The 19,694-nt window shown below is 36.8% G+C and overlaps 1 protein-coding gene across 1 annotated transcript in view; it reads right to left on the bottom strand.

The window, feature by feature from the left end:
- The window catches only part of SF3B1 (splicing factor 3b, subunit 1, 155kDa), a 19,675-nt gene extending 3,401 nt beyond the window's left edge, over positions 1–16,274 (bottom strand). Inside the window, exons 1-22 of the mRNA XM_010295259.1 lie at positions 16,115–16,274; positions 13,760–13,956; positions 12,373–12,474; positions 11,557–11,671; positions 9,642–9,721; positions 8,264–8,431; positions 7,880–8,114; positions 6,874–7,086; positions 6,350–6,471; positions 5,495–5,692; positions 5,302–5,403; positions 4,404–4,583; positions 3,808–3,894; positions 3,409–3,679; positions 3,020–3,165; positions 2,785–2,931; positions 2,501–2,626; positions 1,864–2,085; positions 1,432–1,614; positions 1,221–1,332; positions 1,014–1,134; positions 469–600 (exon numbers count right to left, since the gene is read on the bottom strand). Coding sequence (XP_010293561.1) covers positions 469–600; positions 1,014–1,134; positions 1,221–1,332; positions 1,432–1,614; positions 1,864–2,085; positions 2,501–2,626; positions 2,785–2,931; positions 3,020–3,165; positions 3,409–3,679; positions 3,808–3,894; positions 4,404–4,583; positions 5,302–5,403; positions 5,495–5,692; positions 6,350–6,471; positions 6,874–7,086; positions 7,880–8,114; positions 8,264–8,431; positions 9,642–9,721; positions 11,557–11,671; positions 12,373–12,474; positions 13,760–13,956; positions 16,115–16,274 — 3,419 coding nt within the window. The remainder of the gene's footprint in view (positions 1–468; positions 601–1,013; positions 1,135–1,220; positions 1,333–1,431; positions 1,615–1,863; positions 2,086–2,500; positions 2,627–2,784; positions 2,932–3,019; positions 3,166–3,408; positions 3,680–3,807; positions 3,895–4,403; positions 4,584–5,301; positions 5,404–5,494; positions 5,693–6,349; positions 6,472–6,873; positions 7,087–7,879; positions 8,115–8,263; positions 8,432–9,641; positions 9,722–11,556; positions 11,672–12,372; positions 12,475–13,759; positions 13,957–16,114) is intronic.
- Positions 16,275–19,694: the final 3,420 nt, after the last annotated feature.

Raw genomic sequence — 19,694 nt, forward strand, 5'->3', positions numbered from 1 at the left:
TGTCAGTCATTGGTCACTTATTTAAAAATACGCATAAAGGTGGGAATTGGGCTTCATTCTACAACATGCTGACTTGCAGTATCACCTTAGTAGCAAAAAACGCTTTGCAAATCAATAGGAGTATTGATTTGGGGAAAAGTAAGAGGAGAGAGAATGAGCATTTAAAGAAGAGTTTACGAAACAATACAGAGAGGGTCTGAATGTATCAAAAATTCATGAGACAAACAGCTCTTACTACCAAATTATACTCTAACCTTGCTAGTCTACAAATTTAGTTCAAAACTGCAGCACCCTACGTTAACGAAGAATAGGTAACTCTATCCTCCTTCTACAAAATTAGTAAAATCAAGTCTACACATTTAACATGTTAAATGTAATGAAGCTTGAATATTTCTCACCAGAAAACTCACAATCATCACTATGTTAGGTAACTGTGTGTAGAAGTGGATAAGCATTAGACCAACTTACCCAATAGCTTTCGCGATATAACCAAAAGTGTTCACTGTGGCTCTTCGGATAGCTTTCTTGTGAGCTTTTAGTAATTCAAGCAGTTCAAAGCAGATCCTCATCCATTCTCTCGCAGAAACATATTCTGCACCTCTGAAGGAATAAAGTGAGTTACCTCCTCAGAGCTGTTAGAAGTTTTTAAATAAAACCACAGAAATTGCAGCACCTGTTCATTTGCTATCGGAGGGATACTGCTTAAGCTACTTCGTTAATTAGGTATCCAATTAAGATTAGACCTTCACTGGTTAACAGGGTACTCTATTATTTTGTGTGCATTCTAAGTTTGCATAAATGGACAACATATTTCTTAAAGTGTTCGCAAAATTATATAATACATTGAACAGACCGTCTGCTAAATATCCCACCTCTTGATATTTCTTAAGCTGTGCATAAAGCTTAAGATATGACAATAAATACACAGATGCCAAACCTGATACTCAACTTTAGCTTTTGCTACAATAATTGACCATGCAAAGGGTCAAATATTTTATCATTCGGCAGCTTACCGGTCTGCAATGCGCCCAACAAGATCAATACAATTTTCCTGTACTTTCTCATGTCTGTTCTTCAAAATAGGTGTAAGTCGTGGCAGCAGATCTTTGATTGGTGGTGTCATCTTGTGCATACCTATTGAATTCAAACAGGCATATTTAGTTTTATACTGCCTTTTCATTTTGCTCTTGAACAGATATGTAATCAATACACAAACATACCTATAACATTCACAATAGCTTTAAGTGCTCCAAGTATGCTGCCCAGTACTTCAGGATATTCTTCACCCAGGTACTCATACAATACAACACCCAAGTGTCCCATCAGTTTTTCCTACAACCAAGTAAAAAGATTTAGAAGTTAATGTTTTTCCCCATCTCTTATTACTGTGGCATACTACAGCAAATTTGGTAGAAGAAATCAATACAATACCTCTTGACAAGTTTTCATGACAACTGCAGTACGAGAGATCAGGTCAGCAGCCTGCTGTCTAACTTTAGCTGATTTGTTGTTCAAACGCCACAAAACTGTACCACAGATTTGTGGCAAGTAGGGTTTAACTCTTTTGCCTAGAGCATTAACCACTGTGCCAAAACCATTCAGCATCACAGAATCCTAGTGTAAAAACAACAAAGGAAAATCAGACCAACAGCAACACTACATTTTAATTAAACACAACATCATCTACAATTGTTATTAAAACACTAACATTCCATAGCTTGTTTCTGGATTTCATTTATTAGAGCACTGATGCCTAAAAAAAGAATTCTAAAAATCTAACTTAGAAGCATGCATTTCTGTATAACTAACAGTGAGCTAGCTTACAATTAAAGTGAACAAAATACTAAACACCCTTAGCCTTACCTCTGTGGTCTGCTCCTGAAAGGCATACAGGATACCATCAATAAGCTGTTCTTCCAGTTTATGATCAATGTCTGCTGCTCCCAGGTTTCCCATTATCTTCTCAATTGTTTCCATGACCATTTTTCTGTATTGCTCAGCCTCATCTTTCAGATCATCCACAATTCTAGAAATAATTTCTGCTGCTCCAACTTTATTTGCCAGCTCCACAGTTGTATCAACCAACTGAAATATAAAAATGTTAAGTAAGCAAGCATTGTTAAAATCTACTTTCTACATCTTGAAAATAAATTTCCCTAGTCTGAAGAGGAGAAACAGTATCATGCATGATAAGCCCGCTACAAACAACTGGTTTTACCTTTAGAAATCATCCAATGTATTAAACAACAGAAATGGGGTGAACTACCCCACCTTACAACTGATCCAACTGATGCAGCCTCATATTCACAGATGTAAAATGTCTTGATAGCCTCCTAAGAACAAGTGAATCTTCTAGCTATGCAACTTCTAAATCACTAGTCCAAACACAATTCAGTTTCAGAACATACAAGACAAAAATCAAGCATCTAGCCTGAATGAACATTCTAATGTGAATTGTGTTCTACTGTAAATAATTTTCCAACTAAAAAAAAACAAATACCTGTCTGTAATTTCTTCTGTCCAATGCCATTCTGTGCTGCCAGAAGTGTTTGAAAAAAGGTGGCAAGATTTCTGTTTTAATGTAGTTTGCTTCAACACCATCCGTACCACAACACTGCTTTACAACCTGACAGGAAATAAAAAAATAGAACAATTTTAATTCTGGGCAGGTTTTGCGGTGGGTTGATTTTTGGTTTGGTTTGGGTTTGTTGGTTCCCCACCCCCAACCCCCCAAAGGAAAATGTATGTATTCGATATTAATGCTAAACAATCATTCTGACATACCTTCAACACAATTTTTTTCATCTCTTCATCAGGAGACTGGAACTCTCTGATAAGGATTAGCATGACTTCTCTGGTATAGTAGTTTGCATACTCAGCATCCATGAGTGGAATCAGGTAACCAATAGCCTTCAAAAAGGCAGCCAAACCCTATTTAAATGCAGAAATATGTCTCTAATGAGTTACAGAAGATATACATCCATTTCAGTTCAAACTAAAGACAGTTTTTTACATATACCTTTCCTCTGTGTTGACGTATACCCTTCCATAAAGGCTTCAGAACAGAATCAAACGACTCAATACCATAGGGAGTAGCTGCCTCAGCCAAAGCAGCAATAGCCAAAGCACTAATGGTGCGAACTTTCTGCTGCTCATCCACCAGACCTGCAAGAGAACAGTGTTTTTCACCACTTTATGTACTTCTTGTGACTTAAGTTCAAATAGCAAAAATAGCAGGGAAATATAAAAGGGATTAACTTATTTTCAGGAAAACTGAGTCAGCTGAACTGTTTGTTAGTGTCAACACACAAAACAAGGACCTTATTATCACTGTGCCTCACTGGGGTATGAAAAATTTTCCAAATATGAAGTGAATAAAAAACCTTTACCTGGGAAAGCAGAGCTTACCATGTTCAATAATTTCAACCAAGCTCCTGAGATGAGGCAAGATCGCACAACCCATAAGAATAGCAATCTGCTGTACAATCTTGATGCCAGTATGTCTAGCCTGCCAGGATTTTTTGCTTTTACAGACAGCTTTCAAGAATGGTAACAGAGAAGGAATGCCCAAAGCAGACGCAACAACAGCAAAGGCTCGAGCTGTTGTATTTCGGACATATTCATCCATGTTATCAATATCAGGTCGCATTGTGGAGATCATTGTTGCCAAACCAGCAGCCTGAAGGAAAAACATAAAAAACATACCAACTGGATTTATGAACAGCACAGTTAATTCTTCTGCTGTGCCTATAAACATGCAGCTGTATGTAAGCTAACTCAATGCCTTAATGAAGGCTGGAACTTTACCTTAGCCAAGTTTGAAATAATTTCTCTGCCTTCCACTCTAGCATAGTAGTCTTCATCAATCAGCAGTGGTTCAATGACAACAAGGATCTGGAAAAGATGAACAAATTAATATTTCCTTTCATTAATGCTTTTAGTAATATTTCTGGCCCAACCAGACTCCATGAAACAAAGATCATTCCATGGACCCAAGCTTAAAACTTTATAAAGACCAGAAAAAAATTTACATCCATTATGCTCTTTTTTTTTTTTTTACAGCTGTCTCTAAAGGACCTGGCCCGGAGATACTACCCAAATCAGATAAGATCCCTTTCCCATCCCCAAGTATGCATATATCATTTTTGCATCATGCCTTACTACTGTAAAGCTCACACTTCGATCACAGTACAAGAACTTAAAGTTTGGCTTAAGAAAGTCAATTATGTAAAAAAAAAACAAAACAAAACAAAAAAACAAAAACAAAAACAAAAAAAAACCACACACAAAAAAAACACAAAACCATGGTATCATCCTCTTCTGATATGCAAATAAAATATACGCTTCTCCCAGCAGTGATCAGAAAAAGCAAATCAAAGATGAAATGGTGAACTGCAACAGACCTTATGTACATATGGTCGGACCAAGTCATCCAGTTTGTAAAGAATTCTGTCGATGACTTTGACAAGCAAGTGACGTTCTTGATCTTCAAGCGTTGGTGACATCAGCAGAGGCAGAATCTGATTAAACAATGGCCCCGCTCCAAATTCCCGAGCTTTATCAGTAATTTGTCGCAATGCAGCCTAAAGAAAAGCAAACAGCCTATCAGTTAAACTATGGAAACAATACTGAACAGTTATAAAACAGGTATGTAATTCACTGTAACCACAGGCTTCAAAATACTTGCTTCTAACACTGTAAAACTGTACTTCAAACAATTTTATGCTGATCTGTTTAAAAACAAATGCGTGAAGAGAAGCACCCTGATGCTAGCTCCCAGATGTTCAATTTTCAAGAAAAGAACACTCCTGGTCTAATATTAGGAATGGCTACATCTGAAAAGTACCTTATACAGCTTTTACTTGCACCTAGGCAGCTTGGTGCTATGGTCAATTTAAAGCACAGAAAAGACTGCTACTGTATTGCATAATGTGTAAGGCTGAAACTTAACTAAAGCTACACTGCTAATTTAAGCATAAGAAGCAAAATCCAGAAAATTATGAAGCCCTGTAAGCAAAAAGCACTATAAATCTAGTTTCTCAGAATAGTAAAAAACGATATGATACAAGTCATATACTATTTAGTGACTGGTATCACCATACAAAAAGCAGCAATACTAAATTACATCGAATAACAAACAAAAATCCACACAGATATAGAAAAGGAAAAAAGCACTAAATGGGTCAAAGTTTAGGAGATTATCTTAAAAATAATCCCACAGACAACTGAAATTAAACCTGAAAACAAATGGAGATTTTTGAAAAATGGAATTACATAAATGCATCTGACAATTCATCTCACCTTTCTCATGGGAGGTGTGCCATTCTTTATTTTCAGAAGTAATTTCATTATTTTTCTCTCCTTCTGTTCTTCAGGGCTCAGAGTTGACTCATCAACATCAACCTACAAATAATTCCAGACAAATAAATAGGCATTGCTACATATTCAAGAGAAATCAGGAAACTTTAATCAGCATGAGTGAAATCTCATTTACCAGCAGTTTATCAAAGTATTGGATATCATCTGGTTTTAGGAATGGAAGATTGCCAGATGGCTGGTCATTAACACTTTTCATAGTCCGGTCTTCTGTCTGCATGTGGAATCCAGTCATACCACCCAAAGGTGTCGGGGTTGCTGTAAGCTTACGAGCTGGAGTGCGAATAGGTACATAACCAGCTGGTGGGGGAAGAACCTACAGAAGAAAGAACAAAATTTCTCTCATCACAACAGATATAAAAAGAGGAAGGCATCAAATACAAAACATTACTAAACTTGTATCTTCCATTTTATTTGTTTGGGGATTTGTGTGAGTGTTATTGCATACATTAGATCCCACACTCACAGGCAATACAAACAAATTCACCATGACAGTCTGTGTTTGTGCTTATCCTATATTGACAATATTTCAGCAGAAAGCCCACTTCCACCGCTGAGAGCTTGGATAATAAACTCTGAAGTCTCTTTACAAGGTATTCAAGAAGCACTTCAATATCTGTATCAACACAGTATACTTGCCGACTTCAGAGTTTGCGATTCTCTTCTATGTTTTAGTACGTCTGGACTTAGTATTTTAATCAGTCCATTCAGAGCTCATTACTGGCCTTCATGGGCATTCCCAAAATTGAGAAGCAGAATAACAACTGGCCTTTGAGACCACATTTAGTTCTCCCTGTCTAATGGATTTAAAATAAACCAGTAACTGAATCAAACAAAAATCTACAATCAACAATTAATACTTAGTGTGAAACATGTGACTTTTGGAACATGTTTGGTAAAAAAAAAAAAATCAGTATCCTCTGGCAGAAAAAAACCTATCATGCTCTGCTGTGTTTTATTCCAGTTGAATTACCTTATATCCTTCTGGAAACATAGCATCCAACTCTTCATCAGAAAGTGGTCTGTTTCTCTCATCGATTTCCCTTTCCCAACGCCAAGCCTGCAGCTGTTCAGGAGTCATGCTCATGATATGACCTATATTTCAATTTAAAAAAAAACACACATATAAGAAAGGATTTAAAAAAAACCCTTCTGTATGCAGAAGGAGGCGACTTGTTTACTTAACCTTTAAGTGCTCTCTTGAGCCAAAGTTTCCATAGCACTTGAAACCTGTAGCCAGTAAGATATCAAACTTTTAGAGAGCCTTTTACCAATTTTTTACTAACTAAATTGAACAGCAACAGACATATAACCTTAGTCTCGATTCCCCTCCAGAACTGAGTTGCTGTGGGTGTTAAAAATGGTAAACTGAGCACATACTGACCACTTTCATATGGGCAGAAGAACATGTTAGGCAGAAGTCTATTTCAAAATACAATATAAAGGTAAACATTTCCACAAATGAAAGTGAAGCCTTAGAGAATGGACCAGGCTTACCTGGGGTAGGAGTTGCCATGTTCATAGCTGGTGTACCAATGGGTGTTTTGCCAGGTGTCAGGACAGGAGTGCTGCCACCCATCTGGCTAGCAGGTGTTTCATCCCATCGTGACTTTCTTTTACTTGCTCCTGGGGTTGGTGTCTCACCAATGGAGTCACCACCTCTATCTGTACGAGGTGTCTCAGCCCATCCACTGCCATGCCCCGGAGTATCTAAGGAAAAACAAAACAGCTTTTGTAGAAAGTGAACAGCATATACTCCAACTACAGTATCAATATCCAAACCCATTTTCAATATCACATCCTCATGTCTATACAAATCAACAAGTATCAAATAAACAAATACACTAGACAAAAAGTAAAGACTACTTTGGTGACTACTGAAAAGACACAGGCATTACACTAAAAACATCCAACAGAGAACTTCATTTTATGAAAAAAGCATGTCACCTTCTTGCTGAATCTTAGCATAAATAAAATCCTAAAAAATACAAAAGAACTTAGATGTTCTAGACATTAGACAAAGTACTCCACGTACTCCCTTGATAAACGCATTAAGGAACAAAGATGTTTCACTATTCTCTGATGCATGAGCTTCACTCAAATTAGGCAGGTGTGAAAATGCTTCCAAAACTTGTTCTAATATAACCTCTTCAAAAAAATTAAAACAGTTCAAAACCACCACACATAAATGTATAACAAAAAGCAATCCAATGTGAGCTCCTTTATCACATTAAAATCCCAACCTGCAGCAGTCACTAGATATACTACAAAACTTTGATTCAATTTTTGAGCCAAGGTGCTTTCACAGATGTGAGCTAAGCTAACAAGCAGAATTCAATGCGACAAACTCAGACAAAAACATCACTCCACAGCAACCACTAGATGTCAGGATACAACAACTTCTTGCCTGACTTCTTAATCTACTGTTTATTTAAGGTAAAAAAAATACTGTAGAATTAACCATTCAAAACTTATTATGCACTTTCCAGTTTGCCATAAATACCTCTTTCTGTTTTAGGTGTTTCATCCCATCGATTTTTACGTGCACTGGAAGTGGCACCTCCATGGCCTGGTGTTGCATGACCAGGTGTGTCCCGTCCAGGTGTGGCAGCTCCTGCTGGTGTATGACTGGGAGTGGGATCCCATATTTTTGAGCCTGGGGTGGCACCAGGAGTTTCACTACCCTTTGCACGGCCTGGAGTTTCATCCCATCGCAGAGATGGTGTATGTCCAGGAGTCTATACAAGACAAACCCAAAAGCATTAGTATCTCTCATACTATAAAGTAAAAGACTGACAGTTACTCTGTTCAAGTAGGTAAGAAACTTCTGAAATTGAAGATTAGCATTAATGGCTTCTGTAGATAAGATGATGAACACTAGTATTACCTCTGCTTGATCCCAACTGGATAACTTTTTAGGTGTAGCACCTGGAGTCTGATCAGCTGTCTGATCCCAACGACGTTTGCGTTTTGAAGGTGGCTGAGATGCAGCTCCATTGACGACTTTAAGCTCTCCAGCTTTAGCTTTTTCAGCTAGTTGTTGCCTAATTTCCCTCTATTCAAGGGCACAAAAAGGCAAACGTAAGAAACAGATTTCTTAAGAAGGTCACTTCAGATTATACCATTAAAAGAGATATTTCAGCTGCATCATAATTTTTTTATGTTATTTTTTGAGGTTTTGCTCAGATAACATGCAATTAGCTACTGTTTTAATTTCAAGTTCATTATATTTTCAAATTCTTCTATACTGACAGAGCAGCTATGAGACTAGAGGGGCTGTTTTTAAATTGATTTCTTAAAGCCATTACTACAACAACTGCTAGCGCATGGAGAATTTTGAGTGCTATCAGTTTCTGTCACTTACATGTATGCCCTAAAATCATTAAGCATCTGTTTGAAACAAGTTCTACTTCTGTAAATTAGAGGTGGATGACTTAGAAAACATGTTCATGTGAGCTATATCCCTCAACATAAGAATTTCAGGACTTTTTTATTTAAAATTCTGAGATTACATTGTTAAAACAGCACACTAACCCAGACTGTTTGTCACTTATCAATGCGTCCATGAACAGTTAAGATTGTCAAAATTATAAACTAATTCCTCAATTAAAGTAAGTCAAGTAGGGTAAATCAATATCAATCTACAAAGGTAACTGGAACTACAAGATCTTGCTCCAATTAATAAGATGGCACTGTAAGTATTACACAAGAAATTTGATTATATTACCAAAATCTTCTTACCTGTTAGAAGGAATTTTTAGTAGCCATGAATAAAGCATGTACTTTTACTTGTTTTAATATTTAAAACCAAATGTTAACCTTACACCAATTCTTAGTACTGCAACATCTGTTCTAAGTGCTTCAACAAAAGCCTTTTAAAACCTCCCTGGATTCCCTTTACACAGAGCTCACAAAAACATCTCTCATACTGAATACACCTCAGTGACTGTCACATTTTTTTACTCTCATCCTCTGAAAGAAAATAAAAAACAAGAAGTCCAAGTGCTATAAAGAAATGCAGATTAAAACATATTGAGACTACTTCTCCCTCCATTGTTTAGGTATTATACAGAACAGGTGCTTTTCAAAACTTTCGTCTTTAAATTCTACTGACTTTTAACACATGAAGAACAGGATTTTCCAAAGAAAGAGACTTTCAAGTCAAGACAAAAAGTTAACAGAATTTCCACTCCCACTTTCTTAACATGCTTTCAAAAGCTGATAAATGAAACTAAATTCAAGTGGAAAACCCTCCCCACACACACCTCTTCTTTTGTTAAATGCTGTTCACGCATAACATCCATGTATGTTCTGGCATTCATTTTAGGATCTGGTGTCTTCCCTCCTGCAGAAGAGAACAGCAACAGGAATGGAGCACAATGAGTACAGGATAAGCAGAAACTATTGACTTTTTCTATTGTCCTGCTCTAATATTATATTATTCCATGATCATTTAATTTTACTTTTTGATTGAAAATTTTAAAAATTACATGTATCTTACGTTTATTCAGTTTGCTGATCAATTTAACCTGTTTGAACACAAACATAGCTACTGCAGTTTCAAACAAATATTTTAAAGCCGATATAAATGATAAAATGACAACACAGTTAAGAGTCTTCAGAAGTGATGGGTTCCTGGGTTGCTAATCCGGAATACGTACACTTTCGTGCCTTTGTCTCCATCAGCAGTTCTGACTTCAAGCAGCAGAATAGAAGCCTAGAAAATTATCTCTTTACCATTAGTAACACTTTGGAAAGATATTTATATTCAAAACATTACCTTGTGTAAGCTGTTAAATCCTAGTTGCTATCTGACTATAACTAACTATTGCATACCTAAGTAATGTTTAATATGTTTTATCATAAAGACCCATTTATAAGTCTGACAAATCCGGACACATCTCCCAGATCTTCTAGCGTCAATATTGTAAAAGGGCTTCATTAAAAAAACAAACAAAACAAAAAACCCCAAAAAACTGTTTGATGACACTTTCCCCCTCTTCTCAAGGTACAATTGTGATTGGGAGCTGAATGCAATACCATACATATACCACCACAACGATACTCACAGGTAATGGGGTTTGTATACCATATGTTGTTTTATGCTGTGTATCTTGAGTTATTTAAACTTTTAAATACTTTACAAGAAGCCCAACTTTATAAAAATAAGACTTGTCAAGAAAAACACTTCTCTTTAAGAAAAATGTGCAGATTTGCTATACAAGTGGTATAGCATTATAATTTAGGGAAAAAAATGAACTTCTTAAACATTTCTATGCTGAAGATCATTGCCCAATTGGCTGTGTCATTCTGACACTAGCTTTGATAGGACTTTCCTTTGGAATACTTTTTCACCATAATCTACACAGGATGTGTTGAACTGCACCCTTAAGAATGCAGACAGGACTGGCATATAGCAGTACTGCTGTAGGAAAGAAATTAAGGACAGTTAGTATGGGCCTGTGAATTCTGACAATACATGTTTATATCAATTACAATTAAGCAAGTAAAATAATTAATATCCCTATTAATTCATGCAGGCTGAAATTCTAATTTTTAAAACCTGCAAAATAGCTACTAATTTTAAGCCAACAGGCACCTTATTGCCACACGTGAAACTCACTCACCTGAAGAAAGTTTCTGTCAGACCCACTATACCCCTTTTCCTGACTTGCATTCTAAAATTATCAGAACAGACTTGAACTATTAATAGTATCAAAGTCTTATATATGCTTTTGCTTCGTTTAGCTATACCACCTAAGTTTACATAGGATGGCAAGAATTAGGTGCTCTATTTTGAGAGCTAGCATTTCACAAGCAGTAACCCTGTAAATCTATGATTTGGAATGAAAACTTTCAAGGTACTGAAAGAATCTGAGCACTCAATACACAAGTTGTTCAACGTATAACGCACAACCCAAAACAAAATGAAAAGAGAAACCTTTAACCCTTTGTGTTTCTATGGCAATGGCTCATTATTTTCTTGTCCTTCTACCTGGAAAGAAAACTTGTATTACAAAGATGAAGAATATGGCATCTAGATTTTCAACCAAATCTCTATAAAAAGGGGATGTTTAAAACAAAACTAAGTTTACAAGCATGCCAACAGAAATCAAAGGGCTAAAGACAATTAAAGACAACAAATTTCATAAAGGGTTTAGAAAAGTCAAAATAAATTACCATCTGCAAAAGGATCAAGACGCTCAGGGGAAATTATCATCATCCGCCTGTGCTTTTTGTACTCATCTTCCCGATCTGCAATCTTTTGAGGACGATGTTCTGCAAAAGGATCATACTAAAAACCAAAAAGAGCTTGTTAGTCACATATGCAAGAACAACGATATGAAAAGTGTCTGGTGACCATAAGCCTGTATTTATTTTCAGTATTACTACAAAGGCCTACTTTATTTTTAATCTTAACTATGTAGGAATGTCAAAACACTATGTTAATATAAATTTTACTTCTGTAACTGGGAATTTTTTTTTTAAACACAAAATTTCTCATGAAATAACTTCTAACAATAATTTGCTATTTTAAAAAGTTTATTCACTTGTTACCAAAGCATTTCATGCTGTCAACCCTTCCCCTTCTTTTTGCAAAGCAATATCACACTACTTCATACGCTTTTAAATTTCACAGAAAAATACTCCAGGAATATAAAACCAAAGTGATTACATTTTATTTACAAAAAGAATGATAAAGGAATTTACGTTTTCCAGTTATTTTCATTTTTGAAGTATCTGACCTATCAAAAAAATTTTTTAGTAGTTTAGCATGTATTCCCACATCGCCTTTACATGCAGAAGTGCCAGTTTTTATCACCCTCTGGAATCCTAAACTAAAGCAGTAACAAATTTAGAGCAAAATTAAAATACAATACCTCTCTACATACATCTTGCATTTCCAGAAGACAAGACCTGGTCTCGAAAAACTTTAACATTTCTTTACCCTAATACCTACAACAGTATTTCACTGTGCCTTAAATTAAGTTGTACCTGTTCAGTAGACTGTGGTATGTCATTAAGCAATGCCACTGGAGCATGGTACCCTGGCTTCTTCTGGCCAAGCAAACTTGTAGAAGGGTAGTCATCATCATCCTGTTGGTAAAAAGACATGGCAAATTTGTCATGTTGGTATTTAGATAAAATAATGTCAAATTAACATCCTGTGGTCATAGAAAAGATGAAAGTGGACAAATGGAATAGTTAATTCCAAATTTTAGCCAGCCTTTTCATATAGCTTGCTATATTACTCCCAAACTGCTGAATCAGATAAACCTATCCACAACACTAAAAAGCAACTTTTTCTCTACGAGACTCAATTCTGCAATACGCTACATTTAATCAAGTATACTATCTACACTAGTTATACAAAAGTCTGTATTTCATATCAGCACTATTGTTCCCTCGCTGGCATGTGAAAACTGGTGCACAGGAATTCAAACCATTTTTTCTTAAAAGTCAGATAGATATAGAAAAAAACTTCAGTAAACAACCATATAAAAAGCTTGAGAAACAGTGAAAAAAATTCAGAAATACATTAATATTGATTTAGTTATAACTTCTCCAAGACAATGACAATAACAAGTACCCAGAATGCATAAGACGCTTTTGCTATCTATTTCCTCATATTAGTAGCCAGTTTCTGTGCAACAATTTACAGCAACACAAAAGAAAAACTGCTCTTAAAATTATGTGAGGCCCTGTAATGGAAATTTTTAATTAAGGAATTCTTAGAAGTCTACAAATGACACATAGTACTTCACTACAAAAATATATCACCTAATACTAAACTGAACATAGCAATCTTCCTTCCTCTTAAAAACATAAATTCACTCGGTGTAGTATGTAGTTGCCTATGCATTTCTGGTCAGAACTGTAGTTTCTGACTGCTCCTGCAACTGAAAATGTGGTCAAATGTTACACTAGAAATTAATATAATCTTACAAGCAGGATACATAAGGAGAACATAATACAGTGAAAAAAACAATCCTCAAAAATTGCTCTGAAATCTAAAATTAAGTAGAAACAGCAGTTTTAGTCACTTAAGTTTGTTGGCCCAAATTTTATTAGATTTTTTCTTTTTCACCACCATTTTTCATCTTGGCAGCAGTAACAGAACAAAGTCAATTATTCCAGTCAAGGCTAATGCTGATTAAGTACCAGGCCACAACTTTTTGCCTTCTGCTTGGGCCTACATGACTTTCAAAGCACAATTCATGTAAGTATAAGCCAGACTTAGAACTTAAGAGCTTCCCAGATGAAGCATATTTGGTCCAGTATGGCTCTGCTTTTACTTCAGCAACTGCTATTAAAAATTACTCAAAATTAATTCCAATATACTTAGAATGCATGCCCTAAACAGATACATAAAATCACTTACATCTTCCAATTCAGTTGCTGCAATAGAAGTGACATATCCAGCAAACCTGCTGTCACTGCCACCATAAATTTCTTGATCGTAATATCCTGTGGAATCAAGGCCTACTCCTTGTGCTTCATCGAGAGCAGGCTTTTTTCCTTGAATTTCTCGGATTTGTGCTTCAATATCTAGGGTAAAGACACACACAAAAATCATGTCTTTTTACAGATACACACAAAAGGTAATATTCATGTTACTATGTACAGCAAACTGAGCTTTTCAGCCAATTTGAAATATCTCTTAAAGAAGTAAATATTACACATAAAACTATAAAACAATGATGTTTATAAGCAGCTTTTCCTTAAGTTGCAATGTTATCCAGCACAGACTACTTCAATTGTATGGCCTGAAGCAAATTATATTCAAACCCCCTTAATGTATCTCATCTAGCAAAGATAGCAGAGAAGGTAATTTACACCACTGTAATATTTCTCAACACTACACTAACACAGCACTTTGTCAGCAAATGTAATCCTCTCATTAAAAAAGCCTTTCAAAATGTTATCACCAATTAGCAAACCAGTTTTGCTCATTAAAACAAATCTGTTCAAAAGGGCTACCGCATGAGTTGTCAAATCTCAGAACATTCAATAAAACAACACTGTATTGTGTTATCCAACATATTGCAAAGCTGTATTATCTTTCAACAAATAATAAAAAAAACCTCTAATATGCCACTGGATACCAAGTTAGCAAAAAAAAAGTTAGGACCAGTTTCTTTTCACTCTGGCAGCTCCAATGTTATTTACTCATGACCATTCCTGCCTGCACCACCATCTTTGAGGAGTCTACTATTCTTCTGGATAACGAAAAGCTTACAATTCAAACAGGACAAATAGGAGCTCTGTCATTCTTTTAATGTACCAGGGTCTAACTCTAATCAACTCTGGTGGCCACCTTTGGCCTTAAAAATTTGGTACTTGCAGAAAAAACATAAACTTGTTAAACCAGAAAACAAGGAACCAAATTAAACCATGCTTTCCTCCTACCTGTTGTAATGCAACAAGAATGTAAGTTATAGTAATTCAACTGTCTTCAACAAATTTAATTGTGATATAAGTATATTAAGGCACAACTAACTCCATAAAATTATTACTGTTTCCATCTAAATTTTATTTGATTCAATAGATATGTAAAGATAATTATCCATACAATGTGAATTTCAGTAGATCAAGCAAGTATTTTCATGGCCAAAAGAATACGAGAGTTGCACTTCACGGCTGAAGGAATACCAAGGATCATGCTTGAGCAGGAGGGTTAGGCTATATAGTCTCAAAAGTCCCTTCCAACCTCAACGATTCTGTGATTCACCCTTTGCCATCTGAAGTGGTATTGCCTGCTACATTAGCTTGAGGGAAATTGGCCAATTTACAAAAGCTACAGGAAACTCGCTTCACAAATAATCTTAAATCTTGACTACGCGCTATTTTTTTTATTATTGTTGCTCATTTCTCTTTTTCAGGACAAATAAATTTCACAAAGTTTTCCTACCAAGGTATCTTGCAAAACACACTATACTACAACATCTGCTAACAAATCTGGCAAAAATTAAGATTAGAGGGGGTTTTTCTTAAGGTAAGATTATTGCTAATCCAAATTATTGGACCCGAGACATAAATTGGGGGGAGTAGCGGGATATTTAGTTTTAGTGTGGTTTTTTTTTTTTTTTAATGACTGAAACACTGCAGATCAGCAATTGCTTATTTTAAAAGTAAACTGTCAGCCCTGTAAAGCTTCAAGACCTAAAGTCAAGGCTGGATCCTTTTCTCATCACAAACTGCCACTAATAACAAAAATTAAAAAAAATCCAAACACTGTAGGCAAAATTATGCTGCCTGTACATGTTTTCTATAGAGGTAACTGAACATGTAGTTTTACCTGACAAATCTTTGCTATACGGCTGTGAGCGAGAACAACAGGATTGTTCATGTACAGCCCATAGGACTGGCAGAAACACTGACTTCACTTTAAGCACGGTAACCCTGACAGCAAATCTGCAATTCCTGCAGTGGGCCAGTGGGGAAAGAAAGTAACAGCAGAAGTATGTTTCTAAAATCATCAACAGTCCCACACACAGAAGATACATCATACTGGCTGATAAGGAGAATCTCGCTTCAGCCAGACAAGGGTTTCCATGCAACTTTTGCAAATATCTGGAACAGGGTAACTTGGACAGTCACCTCTGTGTTACAGAAACTCATGGTATCTGCCCTGAACTCATGAGAAACTGAAACCTGACAAAAGTCTTATACTGCTGGCCGTGATCACCTGCTGAATCCCACCCCCAGGTACCTCCAGATCCCCTTAAAATCCTACAGAGCATAGGGGATTCCAGCAAGTCCAGAACCTGAGACACTTGCTCCCCAATGTTACTTGCTGGAGAAGCAGCAGAAAGAAACTGCTGCCGAATTAGGGATTCCCATCTTGCCCACGGAGGTTTCTGATCACCTTCAGAGGCATACCACTCGTATTCCATTTACCAGTGCCATCTTAGGGTATTCCATTTTTATGAAGTCATCCTATGGCATGGTTATAGAATTTATAAAACTCAAACACTTCTCTCTCAGATTTTTTAGTTATTTCTGTTTCTTTCAAAGAGCAGATAGAGTTCCTGATTCTTTTTGCAGCCTGGTGCAATGCAGCACTGGGGTGAAAGGGAATACCTGAAGCTTCCGTTGCTACCAAGGACTCTTACTTGCAGTTACTGGAACCCACCGCTTCTTCAGTAGCATATTAAGCCCTGATTGTGCATCCATAGCTGTAACCATCTTCAACACAAAAAAAGCCTACAGATCTTGCCTACAGTGCAAAAGCCTATCCATCATCTGTCCACTGAATCAACCTGACCATATAGTTCAGCCAAACAAAGCACCAGTAAGTACTCTGCCACGCAGGATGGGCCACAGAGACTTGCCTGTGCATGGGCTCCCACCACTACTACCACCAGAGTCTATTAAAGCAATTGTGGGATTTCTGCAGCAAAAATGTTAATACAAAAATATTTTCCTATTAATAGATCTTACCAACACTTTACATATTAAGGCCTTGTTCTCGTACTTTATTTTGAAAATAGGTATATTTACTGAAGAGGATTCAGATCTCATTTATCATTGGCCTTCTCCTTTAAATTACAAGGACTACAACTGTTTGCAGACTAAGGGGCATTCTCATTTTCTTACAGCAAAACCTGCTGGGTTATCTATACCATAAAAGAAAGTCTACGTAGGGTCCATAAGCTTAACAAATCCCCACTTATGGCCACCATAATTTTCAACTAATGCTATGCAGTCTCCAAGTGCTAGTTTAAATGAAGTACTCTTCAAAGAGAACACCCATTTGACGTGCCCCAAAACCCCTTTAACCAGAAGGTCTAAAAGGTCTGCAGACAGAGGTAGCCTGATTGCCAGTTTAGAAAGCATCACATATTTAGTTGGAAAAGACTACTTAGACATTAAAGATGTGTTTACTTTCCTTGATCTACCTGGCACTTTCTTTAAAAAGCTAACAATCTATTTAACAAAGCACTTCAATACAAATCAAATTAAGAAAGAGTAATCACAAAGCTTATAAGTACATTGTGTAAAGCAAAGTACTTCCTTGATGATTTAGTCAACCAGGACATGAACTGAAACCCCAGTCAAAGACAGAGAAACAGTAAAGGGAGAGGGATTTAAAAAAAAAAAAAAGGGGGGGGGGGGGGGAGGGGGATAATACCCTACTGATCATTTCTTATGTTTTACTCAATATCTTTTGGTATTTTAAAATATGTAACTTTAACATGCACAGTCGATTTGAAAAATACCGTAAATGTTGAATATTTTTCAAGTCAACATATTTGAATTTTAAGTAGCTGAAAATCTAGTTCACAGCCAGATCATGATAGCCTGTCTCAAAATATATACTCCACTACCATACACATAGTCCTACTTGCAACATTTGGAGCATATGACATTATTCAGCATGAATAAAAGGGAAAAGAATCAGACCCTGTACTGAAGTAGTATTTTACAGCATAAATAGTTTCTATGTTGTCATGCCTTATCATATTTTTGCACATTTAGCTTGCCCTGTGCAACTTTATTTCTTGCTATTTTAGCACTCTCATACATGTTAGGTCTCTCCATTATGTTTGGAGATCTCTTTGTTCCTTCCTGAGCAAGAAAAACTTATGCAAATTAAAAACTACCTTTGGCAGCATTCAAAACTCAAGCATTTATTGAGGCTTTATAAGCTGCCATTTAAAACTTTACTTTTCAGTCTAACAAAACTAAGATTTCCTCCTTAAAGCTATGCAATTGAAACAACCTCAAACTGTTTTGAGACCTCATTCAAGCTGTGTCTTGAACACATCAATCCACAAGTATTTAGTGAACAGTACAAAGATGTGAAAGATCTTCTGAGACAGCTTAGTAACAAGTCAATTTTGAAAATCAGTCAGGAACCAAAAAAAGTAAGATAGGATAGAAGTCTGAAGAAAAATAATTAAGCTGTTAGCTATAGCTCCATGTTGGGAGATAGCATTACATGATCATACCCAGTTACATACATTTTTCATTTAACCACACACAACCCCCCTTTAAAATCTGTTCCTATACAACACTAATCAAAACACATGCACTGAAAGTATGTCAATGTTTTAATTAAATTAGACCACCACTGGCTTCAATAAATAAGCAATTTAAGTAAAAAAAAAAAACAAAAACAACAACCCAACAAAAAATAAGTCTACTATTTTATTATTAAAGGCTCTTTAGGTAACAGGAGATGCAGAGCAGTGTGATGGGTAATGCTCACTTGAGTTGTATCTCACACAAGCCTTATGCATGTAGCAGCATATAAACCAAAGACAAAACAATTTCTGTAATTCTACAAAAATATTCTAGAATGCTAAAAAATACAATCAAATTAAATTTTTAAACAAAGTGAATACAAGTTTAACCTCTTCTTCATCCATAAACTCGAACCAGGTATGCAGTGTTAAAGACTACATTAACTTCACTTCCAAGGGACATGATGCCTCTCCATTTGAAAAGTTTTTTCAGTGCAAAACTTAAGGTCCCCAAAGGCAACAAACACCTGGGCACGCTGCCTACCTCACAAGTGTACAACCACTGTCCAGGGATATTTTTTGATTAGTGAATTACAAATGTAGATTAACATAAAACAGAGCAGATGACCTATCATATGGAGAAACATGAGTAAAAACCCAAAAGCAAAACCACAGAAGCAGTACAATTCTAAGAATTTTCCTTCCTTGCTTGAAGATACTTAAGAGCAGAACAAGCCACAAACATTGTCCAAGAAGAAAGCTTTAATTCATGCTATACAGAGCTGGAAGCTGTAGTGAACCCAGCCACATAGCACCTCCGAGAATAACAACACACTGTCTGTGACAGCCCTCGCTCATTAAACCCATCAGAGACCAGTTTTGCTACGCAAACACCCAGCCGGCAGGAAGCCTCCAGTGCTAAAATGGCAGCTGAAATGCTTGAGACCTCACACTGTTTTTTCCCCTCCTTCGAGGCATTTTTCTCAGTAAGCACCACGTCGGCGCGATGCTTAGTAACAACTCGGGCCACGCTGTCTTTCAGCGACACCCGTTCGCCCTCCCTCGCTGGCCTCCGGTTTCCTGCGGAGTCAGGCCGAAAGGCTCCGGCCAAGAGAATAAACGTGTTTATTGACGGCTTTGATGCGAAACCGAGGCGGCGTGAAACACGACTTTCACGGAGCGCCTCTCGAGGGCTCGACGCGAGCGGCAGGAGGGGGACGGGGCAGCGCGCCGTGATCGGAGGCGAGGAGCAGCCCACGGGCGACCCTTCGTGGAAGCGCTGCTCAGCCTCGGCTTCGTGACCGGCAAGGCGTGAGCCAGGCAGGGACCCGTGCCCCAGCGGCGCCG

This window comes from Phaethon lepturus, unplaced genomic scaffold, assembly GCF_000687285.1.
Source record: "Phaethon lepturus isolate BGI_N335 unplaced genomic scaffold, ASM68728v1 scaffold16349, whole genome shotgun sequence".
Taxonomy (NCBI): Eukaryota; Metazoa; Chordata; class Aves; order Phaethontiformes; family Phaethontidae; genus Phaethon; species Phaethon lepturus.